The sequence below is a fragment of the Phacochoerus africanus genome, chromosome 1, assembly GCF_016906955.1.
Source record: "Phacochoerus africanus isolate WHEZ1 chromosome 1, ROS_Pafr_v1, whole genome shotgun sequence".
In the NCBI taxonomy this organism is placed as follows: domain Eukaryota; kingdom Metazoa; phylum Chordata; class Mammalia; order Artiodactyla; family Suidae; genus Phacochoerus; species Phacochoerus africanus.
Window position 1 is genome coordinate 120,833,953 of NC_062544.1, and position 17,234 is coordinate 120,851,186.

Here is a 17,234-nt window from a genome sequence, read left to right on the forward strand (position 1 = left end):
TTGAGCGTGCTGTAGTGAATATAGCAGTAGAAAACAAAATGCTATACATATGAAACTTACATGAGTTTATAAACTGTTTCTCAATGCAAAATAAAGAAAATTAAAAATATGAATTGATGGTAATGATGTATATGCCTATTACCTGTACTAGGTAAAAATTAATTCTCTCTTAACATGTTTAGGACATAACTGAACCAAAGTTTTACACTGCAATGCACACAAAATAGTTAGGAGATAAATTTAAAAAACCTTTAATATTTTAAAAAATGGAATATAAGTGTCATTTGTTCTGCATAGCCTCATTTGTTCTCCAGTTTCCATGTAAGCTATGGGGGAACTGAAGGAAGAAAAGTATTCACATAGGAAAGCAAAAAAATCAATCTGATGGACATGAATATAGCCACCAAACTAGCCTAGGGATTTATTCAATGACACTGCTTTACTGTTAACCTTCACTCACATCATTTATTATTTGGGGAATGGCTGCAAAGAGACCAGAAAGTGAATAGAATAATGATGTTTTTATGGGCCCTAATGTAGATTGTTATTGAAAATCTGTCAATTTTACTGGCAAGCCTTTGGCTCAGAAATAAGATCTTCATTTATAATTTGCAGGCAGTGATAGCTCAAATTATGAGAAGTAACTGGGAAATAAAAAATAACTATTATGATAATTACCACTCTCATTAAAAACATGAGGCATTCTATTATCACTGGGATGTGCAAGATACTTTTTAACAGCTGCTGTTACTGAGCTAAAACACATCTAAATAGGGAAGCAAATACATTACTGATCACCCAAATGATGAAAAATAGATACTGCTGAAAATGTGTACAAAGTGGAACAGAACAGAACACAGCAGGATGTACTGCCCACATATGTAAACCAGAGTGAAACCACTTACAGATACTTCAGGAATCGGTTTCAACATCTCCCCTGAAATTTCCTTTCCAGAGATTTTGTATAGTGAAGCTGACACTTGATGGGCTAGTAGGTCCTTTGCCTTGATAATAGGATCTGGAATTTCTGGAGAAGATTCATTCCTTATTCCAGGGGGAGAAAGGCATGGTGTAGGCACCAAACTCATTTCAAAGTCTCTTTTATCTATCTGCTCCATCAAGGAATTCTGGCTTTCTGATGCTCCTGCTTCAGCGTTGGCACTTTTTTGATATCCTTCACTTGTCCACTTTGCAGCCTTCCCCAGCATGCTCTCTAATAACTGAGTTAAGCCTGGAGGACTAGTTGCTGGGGCTGGAGAACCCTGGACACTGTGGTTACCCTACATAGAGGAACAAAGTGACATCATTTTGAGAAGAAACTTACGGTGAACAAGTTATTGAGTATAAGTTATTATTCTCAGTAAGTTAATATATTCTCTGAATAAAGCAAAAGTATAATAAATATATATATATATATACACACACACACTATTTTATTCTGTAATAAAAATATGAGAAACTAAAAAGCGCAACACAAACAGGTATAAATCTTTTGCTAAGATGCCTTGCTATGTTTGCCTCTGGTCTTGGTAAGGCGTGTTTTTTTTTTTTTTTTTGTCTTTTTGCCTTTTCTGCGGCTGCTCCCACGGCATATGGAGGTTCCCAGGCTAGGGGTCTAATCAGAGCTGCAGCTGCTGGCCTACGCCAGAGCCACAGCAATGTGGGACCCAAGACGCGTCTGCAACCTACACCACAGCTCACGGCAACACGGGATCCTTAACCCACTGAGCAAGACCAGGGATCGAACCCGCAACCTCATGGTTCCTAGTCAGATTCGTTAACCACTGAGCCACGACGGGAACTCCAAGGTGTGTTTTTTTTTTTTTTTTTTTTTTACCAGTGAATGAGAAGAGAATATTTAGGAAATAGTTGTTGTAATATTCATTCCAAAGAAAGCCTGAAAAAGAAAAGGATTCATAAGATGTTACCTAAAACATCTAAGAACTATGTACTTTGGCTGCCTGATAAGCTAACTCCATTAGAAAAGAAAGAACTAGAACTTATGGTATTTATCTTATTTAAGTAGGGAAATGCTATTCTTAAAACAAGTTAGCCTATCAAGGTATTTTTGCTTTAATTGTTGTAGGGAAGTTTTATTGTTCAATAGTAATAGATAATAAAGCATAGCTTGTGAAATATTTTTCTCACATAAAATTTTCAGTTATGGAAGGTATTGACATAAAACAGGACCTTCATTAAATATAATTATTTGGAAAGATGAAAACAAAAACCAGAAGCATTTTTACTAATGTATAGTTCTGGAATTATCTCTGGAAAGAAAAAATTCTAATTTTTAAAATCTGAGAAAGGAGGAATTACAAACAAATGAACAAAATCAATGGCCATGAAAATAAATAAGAAAAAATGATAAATATGGTACTATCTCAGCTAGTAAATTTTTTCTGCTATAAAACAATATATCTAAAGAAAAAACTAATGTGATAATTGCTTATACTTGCCACAAGATTTTTCTAACTTATCTATTTAAATATATAATAAACTTAGAATAGAAAAAAATCAATAAAAGCAGAGTATATTTAAAAGACATTTATTTGTTGTCTGGGAATGTACTATCTTACATTTTGTTTCAGTAAGCTATCCCCTTATCCTTTCATGTATAAATAAACCAAGCATCTGTTTATTTTCAAAGTTTGGTATTTTTAAAGAGAATAATTGAATGACCGAACAATTCAGCTTCTTCCTGAATGTTTGGCCATCATACACTTCAAGACAGAGATTACTATTTAAGGTGAAATTTCCCTTTCAGTAGAAGTGCAGTGTGTGTAAAGGTGAGAAAGCCTGCTTTAGCTGGGCACAGGGCAAGAGAGGAATTTATTAAACCTTTTAATTAGAAGGTATCTGTGTGTATGCCTATCTATCACTGTTCTGCTTCTCCTCCTTCCCCACCCCTGGCTAGGTATTGCTCTAGGTGCTGCACATGCTGGGAATATAAGGATAGACAGAAGTTAATCCCTGCCATACAGGGACTTTATCCAGAAGGCAACAGAGGTCTTTGAGTGATCTGATGGAAGGGATTGTTGTGAAGGCACAAAATAGACGGCATGGGAATGAGTTTGCATAGACATTACAGGGTGTCTGTGGAGAGAGTAGTAAGGGGGAGCCAATTAGGAGACTATTAAATTGTAATGATTAAAATGCTGAGCTGGCTGCCTTAATTCAATGGTGGCATGATACAGAGGCTTGACTGATTTAGGAGTTCTGTAGAAGGCAGAGTATGTTGTACTTAGTGACTCTGGAAAGCTTTTACATAGACTCTGTAATCCCTAATCCTGTCATGTTATGATTTTCTTTTCTTGTGGAAAGCAGTTGGGTTTATCGGACAACTACGCTTTCGAGAAAGGTACATTGGGTCTCAGAACCTCTCCTAAGAAACAGCCTGTCTCTTTGCAGTAAAGAAAGAGCTGCAGTATCTAAGGAACTTTTACAAACCTTTCTTCTTAGTATTCATTCTGGGCCTCAATTTTCTTTTGTCTATGTTGGCTTGATCTTCTGATACTTATATATCATTTTAAATGATGGAGAAATTTATTTTTCAGAGTCCCAGATAGGGTAAAGAAAAGATACTGATTGGGTGTCAGTCCATGGGTCCTTGCTCTATGTTCCAAGTGGAAAAATAATTAGAGTAAAAAAGTTCTGCCCTGTGACAGTACCATGTGGCCTGAGATGCAGGCATTAGGCAACTCTCTCTGCTGTGTATTTATTGAGTGAGTTGTGTCCTTCACCACCATCCTGGGACCTCTCAGGATGTTCATATGATTGGAAAACTCTGCCTTCAGACAGAAAACTGGAAAGAGTGCAAGAGACCTGAATAATGCCTGGTGTTTTGAATTACTACAGAATGGAGTAGTGACTCTTGCAATTTTTGTTTCACAGAGACATAAAGAGAATAAAATTTTAGTCAATTTTCTAGAAAAAGGTAAAGAGAGAATAGAGCAAACATCCTCAAGCCTTAATTTGAAAAAGGTACTGGTGGAAGTAGGATAGATTGAAAAAATTTGATCTGGGAGGCAGGATCAGGATGTAATACATGGAGGACTAAGAGATGGAGCTCACCTTCTCCCACAAACACATCAAAAAAAAAAAAAAACCCAAAAAACAAAAAACTGTACATGTAGAAGATTTTGCACAGGACACCTACTGAATTCTGGTAGAAGACCTCAGACTTCCAAAATGGCAAGAAACTCTCCACATAACTGGGTAGAAAAAAAGGAGAGGGAGAGAGAAGAGAGAGGAAAAAAAAAAAAAAGGAAATAGGACAGGACCAGCACTCCTGAGAGAGAGATATGAAAGAGGAAAAGAATCCGAACCCAGGGAGGCCACCTAACTGATGGGGAGATCAGATGGGACAGAAGGGGAACCTCAGAGCCTCAGAGAAAAGCACAGCAGCTTGACTGAGGAGGGTAAAGCCAAGAGAGTACAGTACAGGTGATAGGTACTAACACCCAGGCACCACAGCCTGAGGCACTAGGGTGGGGGCTGGGCACTGAGACTTGGGCTATGGAGGTCAGTTCTGGGAAGAGGACAAGGGTTGTCTATGTGGAAACAGCCGGAGGGAGTTAGGGAGCAGTATGCCACAGCTGGCAAGAGGTGGTGAATATCTTTGATGAATACAGATGCAAACATTCTCAACAAAGTTTTAGCAAACTGAATACAACAACACATAAAAAAGATCATAAACCATATCAAGTGGGATTCATCTTAAGTTCACAAGGATGGTTCAACATATGCAAATCAATGTAATACACCCCATTAACAAAAGAAAAATTAAAAACCACATTGTCAAGCATTTGATAAATCCAAGAAACATTCATGATAAAAACTCTTACCAAAGTGGGTATTGAAGGAACATATCTCAATATAATAAAAGCCATTTATGACAAGTCCACAGCCAATATAATACTCAACAGAGAAAAGCTGACAGCCTACCTGCTAAAATCTGGAACAAGACAAGGATGCCCATTCTCATCACTTTTATTCAACATAGTATTGGAAGTCCTGGCCATGGCAATCAGACAAAAAAGGAAATAAAGAAATAAAAGTCATCCAAATTGGAAGAGATGAGGTAAAATTGCCCTTATATGTAGATGACAGGATACCATACACAGAAAACCCTAAGGACTCCACACAGAAGCTACTCGAACTGATCAACAATGAATTCAGCAAAGCAGTGGGATATGAAATTAATATCAGAAAATTCATTTCTGTACAGTGACAATGAAATATTAGAAAAGGAATATAAAAAAACAATACGTTTTAAAATCACACCAAAAAAAAAAAACCGAAAAACAAAACCTAGAAACAAACCTGACCAAGGAGGTAAAAGATTTATAGGCTGAGAACTATGAAACATTAATCAAGGAAATTAATGAGAATTCCAAAAAAATGGAAAGATATCCCATACTCAAAGGCATTTTCCACAGAACTAGAACAAATAATCCTAAAATTTATATGGAATCACTAAAGACCCAGAATTGCCAAAGCAATCCTGAGGGAAAAAAAGCAGAAGGCATAACTCTCCCAGATTTCAGATAATATTACAAAGCTACAATAATCAAGAGAGTGTGGTACTGATACAAAAACAGACATACAGATCAATGGAACAGAACAGAGATCCCAGAAATAAACCCAGACATCTATGGTCAATTGATCTTTGACAAAGAAGGGAAGAATATCAAATGGGAAAAAGACAGTCTTCAGCAAGTGCTGTTGGCAAAATTGGACAGCCTCATGTAAATCAATGAAACTAGAACATACTCTCACACCATACACAAAAATAAACTCAAAATGGCTTAAAGACTTAAACATAAGACAAGACATCATAAAACTCCTAAAAGAGAACACAAGCAAAAGATTCTCTGACATAAACCGTACAAGTGTTTTCTTAGGTCAGTCTCCCAAGGAAATAGAAATAAAACCAAAAATAAACAAATGGGACCTAATGAAACAGCAAAGGAAACCATAAAAAAAAAAACTGAAAAGATAATCCATGAGATGGGAAAAAACAGCTACAGATGATGCAACCCACAAGGGCTTAATCTCCAAAATACTTAAACAAATCAACAACTCAAAAACAAAAACTCAAACAACCCAATCAAAAAATGGGCAGGAGACCTAAATAGACATTTCTCCAAAGACATACGGATGGCCAACAGGCAGGTGAAAAAATGCTCAACATCACTAGTTATGAGAAATGCAAATCAAATGAGGTACCACCTTACGCTGGTCAGAACAGCCATCATTAGTAAGTCTACAAATAACAAATGCTATAGAGGGTGTGGAGAAAAGGGAACACTTTGTTGGTGGGAATGCAAATAGGCACAACCATTATGGAAAACAGTATGGAGGCTCCTCAGAAAACTAAGTATAAAACTACCATATGATCTAGCAATCCCACTCCTGGGCACACACCCAGACAAAACTATAATTCAAAAAGATACATGCAACTATATGTTCATAGCAGCACTATTCCCAATAGCTGAGACATGGAAACAACCTAAATGTCCATCAATAGATGAATGGATTAAGAAGATGTGGTACATATATACAATGGAATACTACTCAACCATAAGAGAATGAAATAATGCCATATGCTGCAACATGGATGCAACTAGAGATTCTCATACTAAGTAAGTCATAAAGACAAAGACAAATACCATATGATACCACTTACATGTGCAATCTAAAATATGGCACAAACGAAGCTATATACAAAACAGAAACAGACCCACAGACATAGAGACCTGTGGTTGCTAAGGGGGAGAGGGGAAGAAGTGGGATGGACTGGGAGTTTGGGGTTAGTACATGCAAACTATTACATTTAGAATGGATAAGCAATGAGGTCCTACTGAATAGCATAGGGAACTATATCCAATCACTTGGAACAGAATATGATGGAAGATAATACGAGAAAAAAAATACATGTATGTATGACTGGGTCACTCTGCTGTACAGCAGAAATTGGCACAACATATAAATCAACCATATTTTATTAAAAAATCAGTCTGGTCACTAGACAGTGCTACATCTGCTTCAACTCTTTTTTAAAATTCCAGTTTAATTTACTATAATTTTTATATACAATAGATAGTGGGATATGTGTGACCACTTATTCACTTCCATCATATTTTCACAATAAAAAAATAAAGACATGAACTGTGGATTAAAAACATTCTGGCCCTAAATACAGGCTATTTAAGGGGAAAAGGAATAATTTCCTCTTTGGGCCAGAATCTCTGGATCACTCTGGGATTCCATTTTGTATATGACATGTGTAAAATTAGGAGCTTTTCCAATAACCATTAATTCAATAATTATTTATTGAACTCCTTTTATGTGTCAGGCATTTTCTAGGGACTATATAAGATACACTGGTAAGAAGAATAAGGACAGTGCCCTTGAGAGGTATAAAGTCTAATAGCAGAAAGATAGATACATACAAGGGTAATAATTTCATAAGCTATAAACTAGTAAATTTCATTTAAAAATTTCAGATATACTATTATGAGAATTTAGAAGAACACACGGAGAACCAGATGTTTGCTATATCATTTAAAAACAACTTTAAAAATCAATGTATTTTATAAGAAGTGTGACTTTTCCATCTGTAAGTTGGTCAGAGTACAGCCTTTTCTTTCTTCAGGTAGTTTACTTAGGAGTATTTCTTTTTACATGGCATGAGCAGTGATTACATACAGGGAACTATTCTCGAATAAGTATATGGACATTCAGCTCACATCTTCCCAAAGATATATCCTGGTTTGGAGATGAGTTGAGAAATGAACAGATTTAGCTACGTTCCCTGGTAAGCACTCATTTTCTTGGTTATTGCATTTCCACATTAATATGTTTCTATGGCATTTTAAGTACATGGAAAAGACAAATAACTGGGGCATCTGGACAGAACACAAAAGGCTTGCTCCCTTTGGCTGTCCCAGAACCACTACTTCTGGTTTATCTCAGATTTTCAAAGGGGAATTAGGATAATTGGGAAAGATAAGACAATATATGAAGCTAACATTTTAAGTGAGGTCAGCTCCTATTTTTGAGAGGAAATAAATGGAGAATAAAAAACAGTATAGTATTTGCTAGCAGTGGTACACCTATAAAATCTTACTCCTTTCTTTAGTGATGCTTTTGACTTACCAAAATAGATAATATAGTATAGATGATGTTTATTGCTTTTATATGTGTAAGCTCAATATGCTTTTGGATTAATTTTGTCCTGTGTAACATATATATTTATTATATGTATAAGAATTTAGTTTACTATAATTTGATTGATATATAACCACTCTCCTTAATTTGGTTTATCATTCAGCTACTGAAAAACTGCAGAGCAACTGAATATAATTTGTCAGAGTAGTCAAGAATTTGTTATGCCATTTTCATATTCCAATCATCTGTTCATCTGTTTCTCAGAAGAACAAATACAAAATGTTTTTGATTTAACTTAATATATTTTTTTTAAAGTCCCCAGTTTTTTGAACCATTTGTCTTCTGGGCTCAGAAACATTTGTTTGTTAAATATTCAATCACGCCCCAGTGCCAGGAACATCAATAGAGTTTGCCTGATTAACTGTAGCACAGCATATGTACGCTGAAGTTGAGAATGATTTCCCCAAGGACCCAACACTTTCTCTAGTGAACTACGTTTCTTAAAAGGACATGCAGATGGGCATTTGGACAATAATTTCTGGATGCGCAAAACGAATTGCTCTTGCTGAGTTGTAATTTTAAAAAGATAATTTTAATGACTCTTGAGGGCCACCTACTTGGAGCAGATGGGACCCAGGCTCTTTGTATTACAACTTTAATGTTGAGTGAGTCAGGATAGAACTCTGTTTTAGCCTTTGTAAAAGTGGATGATCATATTTATTTACATTTCAATTGTTTTTAAAATCAGTTCACCATGAAAAAAGTCTCATATAACATTTTTAAAGGTTCTGAAGAAAACACATCAGCAATATTCCAAACACACTTTTGATAGCAATTTTGAATTTGTAATTGAGATAGTCAGCAGGAATTCTTTACTTTTGTCCAAAATTTCAGTGACTAAATATGTGTACTGACAGCAGCTTTTAGTTGAACTACAGTGCTAACAGTCACTAGAGATGATACAGGTATATACTTTGGTTGCCAACTAAAGATCACAGTTTTTTTGTACAGATACAGCTAAAGATATTAGTTGTAACAGAATGAAAAAAATCATTTCTTCTTTGATGATAGCAGGCTGGCCATTCGAATGCATCTTAAGTGTCTTTGCTAACAACTATCCCTACAACCATTCCTTAGAAGTATTTCTACTTCTACCTCCTGAATTCAGAAACTATTAAAATAATAGTTCTCTCTGGGTGGCAAAGGTAATTGATAGTGGTATCTGAGAAATCACTTTATTAGTTTATGAACAAATAAAATGAAAGAAAGATGCGACTGTAACTAACCCACAGCATGCTTGATATAACAAGGACTTGGGCAAACTACCTTTTTAAGTATCTTTACCTGCAGCTAATGATGCCTCACAGATAAATCATAGCAGAAGTTACAAGGACTGAAATGGGATGGGCAAACACGTCATGTGAATATTTGGGGAAAATGAAATTCCTTTAATTGTTCAAGACAAAATATGTTTTCTTATATGTTAGACTTCATGCTCTTTAAGTGGTAAAACAAATACTTTTTATAAAAACTCCTATTTATAACCAAATATTTATCTGCTCATATTTATCTTTTAGCAAAAGTTGTATGATGTTATTCTAAGGAGACAAGAGTTTTATAACCTTCTTTATCTGCCTCTAACAATGAAGGGCTAAGTTATAGGAACCAAGGGGCCTGAGACTTTTTCAGAGAAGAAGAAAGCTTCAAAAGATAATAAAGATATGTAGATATGAATAGTCTAAAAGAATTACTCACATAGAATAAATATTAAATTTGCCTGGTAGGTTTAAAGAGTATGTTATGTTGTAATTCATAATATACAGAAATAAAAAATGCAAGCAATATATTAAAAATAGAATTCTTCCATTTTTTTTCCAACACATAAGTTAATATTTTAATTTTTTTTTTTCTTTTTAGGGCTGTACCTGCGGAATATGGAGGTTCCCAGGCTAGGGGTTGAATTGGAGCTGTAGCTGCTGGCCTATGCCACAGCCACAGAAATGCCAGATCCGAGCCATGTCTTGTGACCTATACCACAGCTCTTGGCAATGCCAGATCCCCGACCTACTAAGTGAGGTCAGGGATCAAACCTGTGTCCTCCTGGATACTAGTAAGATTTGTTTCCGCTAAGCCACGATTGGAACTCTCGCATTTAAAAATTTTTAAAGGCTATGCAGAAATACAAGCAGTGCCACATGGAATAAATATTTCTATTGTGTGTATGTAAGTGTAAGTGAGGATGCAATTCAAAATTATGATGAGCCAAGCATGTAGGGGTGAGTGGTTAATAGTATAACCCAGAAATATATATCATCAGAAAGAAAAAAAGAAACAAAATACAAAACTCCTGAGTGCCAAAAAAAAAATACCTTGAAAGCAGCAATACCAGGAAACATGAGAGGAAGGAATAAAATGGTCCTTTTAGGAGTTCTTGCTGTGGCACAGTGAAAACAAATCTGACTAGTATCCATGAGGATGCGGGTTCAATCCCTGGTCTTGCTCAGTGGGTCGGGATTTAGCATTGCTGTGAGCTATGGTATAGGCTGGCAACTGTAGCTCTGATTTGACCCCAGCCTGGAAACTTCCATATGCTGCAGTGTGGACCTAAAAAAAAAAAAAAAAGAAAAAGAAAAAACAAAAAGAAAGATGGTCCTCTTAATCTGTTGTTTGTAAATTTGTCCTTTGTAGGTCTCCACAGAGTTAGATGAAGAGAAGGTGTGGAAGCTTCCTAGCTAATTTGAACACCACATGCAGTCAGCCCACATAATTCATGTCCCAATATGGATAATTTTTTGGCTTAAATGTTCTAATTTGGACTGTTATATAGGACAAATTACCTAGCTTTGCAAATACCTACTTTAGTACATGATACACAGCCAGAGCTTGGAAAAAAATGGCTGTTATTTCTAAATGAAAAGTTGAATTAGAGAAGAAAATATCAATATAAAGCTAACTATTTCAAATCACAAACTGGTGTATATATACTTGATGCCACTTTGGGAATAATGGCATAAAATACTAAATAAGATAATAGTAACATTTTTTTTTCCCTTTCAGATGCTGCAATTGCATAAAAAGTACTCTGTTTTAACAGCTTTCCTAAGATAATCCATTTTACATGATAGTCTTGATTTTATAACTCATCACAAAATATATTTCCATAGTGTGCTTTTCAAATAAGTACAAATTCAAAATTAATTATCAGGAAAATTAGTATATATGGTTGCCTAGGGAATAAAATATTTAGTAAAGCAAAGACTAAGATGATATATGCAAAAAAATAATCATACATTTGAGAATTTTATATTATTGAAGATCTCAAATGAGAACTGATAATTGGGAACTTAAATTACAAAGACTGCTGAAAGTATACCTTATTTAGCCTTTACTATCATATGTGTATTTTTCCTCTGTATAATATGATTTTGCCTAGTTTTTGCAACTAAATACATTTAATTTCCCTTTAAAAATACTCAAATGGCCTAAGAACACCAAATAAAGCCTTTCAACTACAAGTTATAAACTTCAAGGATAAGTAATATATTACCAATTTGTTCACCATTATAACATTTATCCACCATTATAAATAACATTACATTATGTTTTCCTTAGGTACAGTAGTGTTACTATAAGTATATAATATTCTAAAATAATGCAAGTAATAGTAAGGATGCCTAAATCAACTCATTTTTTTTCAATGACTTTATGTAAATGAACATTTTAAAAATATGACTTAATTTCCCATTGACTTATACAATTAATAAACAGAAGGAATAATCCCTCAGAAATGAATTTATATAAAAAACTCTAAACAAACCAATTTGATAAATAAGGGATCATTATAAATTCTAGGACTTGTTTAAATATAGCCTGGCGTTTTTGTCAGTCATCTGTTTGTATTTTAATTTGTATCTTGTTATTGCTTCTAACTGCAAACCTCAATTTGGCAAGGCTTCTGTCCCCTCTGGCTGCCGCTCTTAGTAGACTCTGACTAAAGGTGGGCCGGGGCAGGTGTAAGCAATGAGATGGTCCCATCGCAGACTCAAGCCATATTTGGATGAGCCTGGCACAGGGGTGACCAGAGAGCTATGCCAATCAGAGTTTTGAAAATGCATAATAAATAAATTTTCCATTTCATGTAGTTGGTAATAAGTACATGTCTGCATAATTAACGTTGAAGGATGTCAGAAGTAGAGTAGCTGGTGGTAGAAGAAAGCACATAAAGGGACAACAAATTAAAATATGAACTAATATTCTTCATTTTCCCATAAAGGTCTACTACTTCATCTCAAGGCTTATCCTTTATAAAGATGGAGAGGTAAGTTCCTCACCTGGTTGTATAAAGGGCAGTTTCCTCATAGTCCTTCCTTCAAAGTCTTCCAGAGAACTACCATTTCCTACCTGCTATGAAACTGCCACCATTACAGTAATTTTTTGGGTTAGGTAAGAAAGATAGGGCTCTGTACATGGGAAAGGGATGGGCCTACCCCATTAATGCAATGGTATGAATTAATTTGTCAGATTAGCCAATTAATACCATAGAAGAATTGATAGCTAGGATGGGGGCAATACTAGATGCTGAAGACAAATGTTCATTTTACAGTTTTGTAGCCTACTTTTATTCAAAGTGAAAGGCACAAAGTTGTTCACTGAAACATTTAAAATGTACTATCTATGAATTTATGCATAAAGGGGTTTGTAGCAGGTTTATGTAGAGTATGACGAACAGTTTCATCACATTCAGAAGCAAAGATATTATAAAAAAGGATTCCCCCAAGTACTTTGCTAAAGAAACTCATTAAAAGTTACAAAAACCCATTATTACTGCCTGAACAATCTCACCATGTTTTCAACTGGCTCTGAAGATAGTTAACCTATCTTAATCTACCTTAATCTACATTCCACAGCCCAAAAGGGTATTCTTGATCAGTTAGAGTTGTTAAAACAGTTTTGTATGCATACAAAATTTTTTTGTAATTATTTCTATAATTTCCACACAGAAATGATTTGCATACTTTTACTTAACCATAACTTGACTGTAATCTATTTTTAAAATAATTATTTTTTCTAGAATGCCTATTATGAAAGAATAATACTAAAGAAATTTACAAATAGGAATTTCCTCTGTGGCACAGTGGGTTAAGTATCTGTTGTCTCCTTGGTGGCATGCGTTTGATTCCTGGCTGGTGCAAGTGGGTAAAGGATCTGGTGTTTCTGCAGCTGTGGCATAGATCACAGCTGTGGCTTGGATTTGCTCTCTGTCCTGGAATTGATCTTCCATATGCCGTGGATGAGGCAAAAAAAAAAAAGAAAAGAAAAGAAATTTCATAAATAAATCCACTTAATATGGGGAAAAAGAGTTATCATAAAACATTAAATTTTAAACTACATTCAGTTTGATATTTAACAAGTTTTTAAAAGTCTTCTTATGAATTTACTGATTTATGTGATATATATTTGTAGTCTAAATAATTCCAAGCAGAAACCTCCCTGTAAAGCAAGTCCCAGCACTAACCCATGATTCATTACCTCAACTTTAATTGGTACAACTCTTAAAATTCTGGGACCATATGGAAAATAATTAGTCCTAATAGGTCTAAGGTGAAAAGATGGCAGGGGAGTAAGGAAGCCAGAAAACCATCAATTCAGAATGCTTAGCAAACGCAACCCAGTTTCCCCAGAGATCTAGAACAATGTGTTCTCAATGTTTTACTGATCATGCTATCATACAACCAAACTGCATATTATTTCTCATTCTGTGAGACGCAGATTAAAACGAAAAAACAAAATCAAACCAAACACTGGTTTCCATAATTAAAAATGAAATTGTCTGACTGTTAATAAAAAAGGCAGCAATAAAAAGTTACCATAACAACCTGAGGAACTGTTGAATGACATTGCAATCTGCTGCATTTTTATAAATAGCAGTTGATCTCTCCTCTTTCATTTCAACTAGTTTTACTGCTTAGTTGGAGCTAATAAGAACAACTGTGCTTTAGAACTACTTCTCTAATCATGCAGTGTACCTCTTCGCTGCTGTCACCACCATAAAAGTCATCTTCCAACTGGGTGTCTCCCATTGTCACTCTGGTATCCTTTTTTAGATCCAAAATAAATGGGCATCCCTCTGGGGACATATTCTGTGTCTTTCCATGAGGTGCTGATCGTGGTCTTGATGAAAAAGTGAAAATATCCTTTGGAAAAATCTGGGTTTCCTCTGCCTGTTGGTCATGTTCATTTTCCTTGCTGGCTTCCAGCCACAGATGTGAGGAGTGGCAGGAGTCTTCATCCAGAAGTAGAGATTGTGTGCTGGACACCAAATGGGGAATGTGATCATCATTTTCAGGAAATATCCATTCATCTGACACTTGGAAAAGATGACAGAAATTAGTGTTCTGCAAGTGTTATTTTAGGCATGTAGTTAGGCTAAAATTTCTCGTTGAAACAGAGATTTATCAAATAAAGCAAAAGCCAAGGAATGCAATTTATCCCCCATCTTGCAACCTACAAAACATTTAACCCACTGATAGTGCTTATAGCTATGGGCAATTCATTTGCATTTCCTCTCTGTCTGAGTTGAAACTCTGGTCGGAAAATTTCTAAGTCTGAAATAATTATCACCTGTCTTGCAGAAAGTTCTTTATAGCACAGCCTCATTAATTTGATATTCCAGAGGGGGGAAATCTTCCAAATTTAAAAGATTTGCATTACTAGTATCTTCTTTTAACTTCAGGAGAAGAGTACTTGAAAAACTCTTTAAACAAAATAGCTGTGTCCTGTTCAGATTACAAAACATGGAGGAGAGGAAACTATGAAAAGGCTGACAGTCTTTCCCTCTCCATTCTACTAACTGGAAAGGTACATCTCATAGACTAAAATGAGTAGACTTGTCAAATAATAGTAAATCCACAGAAATATGTGTTAATGTGACAGGGGAATTCTGCTGGTGAAAAAGACATTTCTGTTTAATTAAATTTAATTTTAGAAGAGAATGTTTCAATATGAAAATCTTTTTGTACGTTTTTTGTTTTCTTTAAAAACATTGTACACTACCACTGAGATATATTTTTATCAAAACTTTAAAAAATTTTAATTTTTTATTCAATATTGAGACAGATTTTTTATAATTCTATGACTCACAAAAACTGGAAGGGACAGATCTTTAAACATCATTAAAAGTAGGCTTACATTCTTCTTTAGGATGACAGCAGGAAAAATTGAGCATTTTCTCAATTGAGTCTTTTTTTTATAATTTACTTTTACTGCTGCATTATGGCAGTGGTAAAAATCTTACAAGAATCTGTGTTCTGCAGAACCACAATGTGGACATGGTAATTTTACTCAGGAGTAATATAATAAATATAAATAATCCTATTATATTTATCGTCACAAGAAGAGTAACCAAGAGTTAAGACTTGCTAACTTGAAACTTTAAGACTGATGCTATGAAAGCAAAAGCAACCAACAAAAGGCCTTTAATAAAAATTACATTGATGTCACAAAAAAATTGTGTTTTTCTTAACTATACACATCTGTTTCTTAACCTAAGGCTATGATTATACAACATAACTTGCCTATAAAAAGGGCGATAAATACATATTTTTGGTAGGTGAATGGCCAATAATTGGCTGAATCTACTTCATCTGACCCCTTTCACAGAAGATGTGGAGGGTCCTCTCCTGAGTCAGTGTAGCTGTGGGCAGCTGAAATGAACAGACTGACTGGGTTGACCTCTTTTGGACAGCAAACCCTCTTTCTTGGTGCTAAGCACCTAGCAGATGCTTTGTTAACATAGCAGGTGCTTCAGTAAATTTGAAAAAGATTACAAAAACCAATGTGTTCCATTATGTATAAGGATATGCAAAGAAAACTGGAGGAAAAGATCCTAGGAATCTTCATTATGCAAATTAAAAAACTTGTATGACCTAGCACCAAACATATTATTAACTGTCAAAAAGTCAAAGTAAAAGAAGCGATTTTACACCAAAAGAACTCTAATTATCTCACTACCACATGCTTTCTTGGAATTTGTAGTTTTACCTCAAGTATTTCCACATCAATTGTAATGAATAATTTGGTGTGTTTTCTTAGGAAAATATGTAAATTACTGTGTAATCACAATATTGCAGCAAACAAGATAAATGCAAGAATGATCACCTAAACATCTAATTAGTTTTTCTACACAGTCAGATTTATGCTAGAGACACTAATTGCACCTAACATTTTAATGAAGGTTTCAACACTGCATAAATAAGACTGACAAACTACAAACAATTTTCATTTATTTTCCTTTTTCCCTAGCTCAAAAACAATTTGCCTTTGTAAAAGTACCACACACCTGCTAGGTGAGATATGTTGATGGGCTCAATGCTCTATACTCCAACCATCTCCATTATAAAGAGGACTGGAGAAGTGCAACAATAGATAATCTTTAGGAAGGGAAACTTAAAAGTTTTAAATTCTCATTCTGAACAGAACAACTTATGCATTAAAACTTGAAAATAAAATACTCTTTCCGCCATTAAAGTCTTACATAAAATTGAGGTTAAAAAAGGGATATACAAAAAATGATAAATTTTAGCAAGTGACTGTATCATGACTTTTCAAAATGATCAGGTTTGAAATATTTAACATATTTATATTCTATTTTTAGCAATTATGGTATAATAAAGATGCTAACCTGCTTGATCAGGAGACTGGGGATCTGGAGAGCTGGTGTTCAATGTCTCTGCTCTCTGTTGGTGGACAGCTGGGAGGACAGTTGTTGCTTTGGGTTCATTCCTGTTAGTTCCTAAAGAATTGCCTTTATTGGAATACATATATTTTCCTCTACATTAGTTCTTTTGATATATATATGTATATATATGTGTTTGTGTGTATACATCTATGTATTTGATACACATATAATTAATTTTTGGAGAATGGTTTTATGGTATGCTTTTCTCTATGATTAATGAAAAGCAAGTTAGAGGTGATAATATAGATTATATGCAGTTTTTTCTTTTTCAATAGAATATTTAAAGATGAACTCAGCTGAATTTCTGTAGAGGTTCATCTTA

The 17,234-nt window shown here is 34.8% G+C and overlaps 1 protein-coding gene across 10 annotated transcripts in view; it reads right to left on the bottom strand.

The window, feature by feature from the left end:
• CFAP20DC (CFAP20 domain containing) overlaps positions 1-17,234 on the bottom strand; it is a 269,749-nt gene that overhangs the window by 84,821 nt on the left and 167,694 nt on the right. For 6 of the 10 annotated variants that reach the window (XR_007134556.1, XM_047778337.1, XM_047778319.1 and 3 more), the window contains 3 exons: positions 16,856-16,978; positions 14,202-14,542; positions 906-1,280 (listed from right to left, as the gene is read on the bottom strand). Coding sequence is in view for 9 of the 10 variants with exons in the window: in XM_047778337.1 (XP_047634293.1) it covers positions 906-1,280; positions 14,202-14,542; positions 16,856-16,978 (839 nt within the window). In the remaining variant the exon portion in view is untranslated. The remainder of the gene's footprint in view (positions 1-905; positions 1,281-14,201; positions 14,543-16,855; positions 16,979-17,234) is intronic. The other 4 variants (XM_047778358.1, XM_047778326.1, XM_047778351.1 and 1 more) reach the window with 3 other exon arrangements.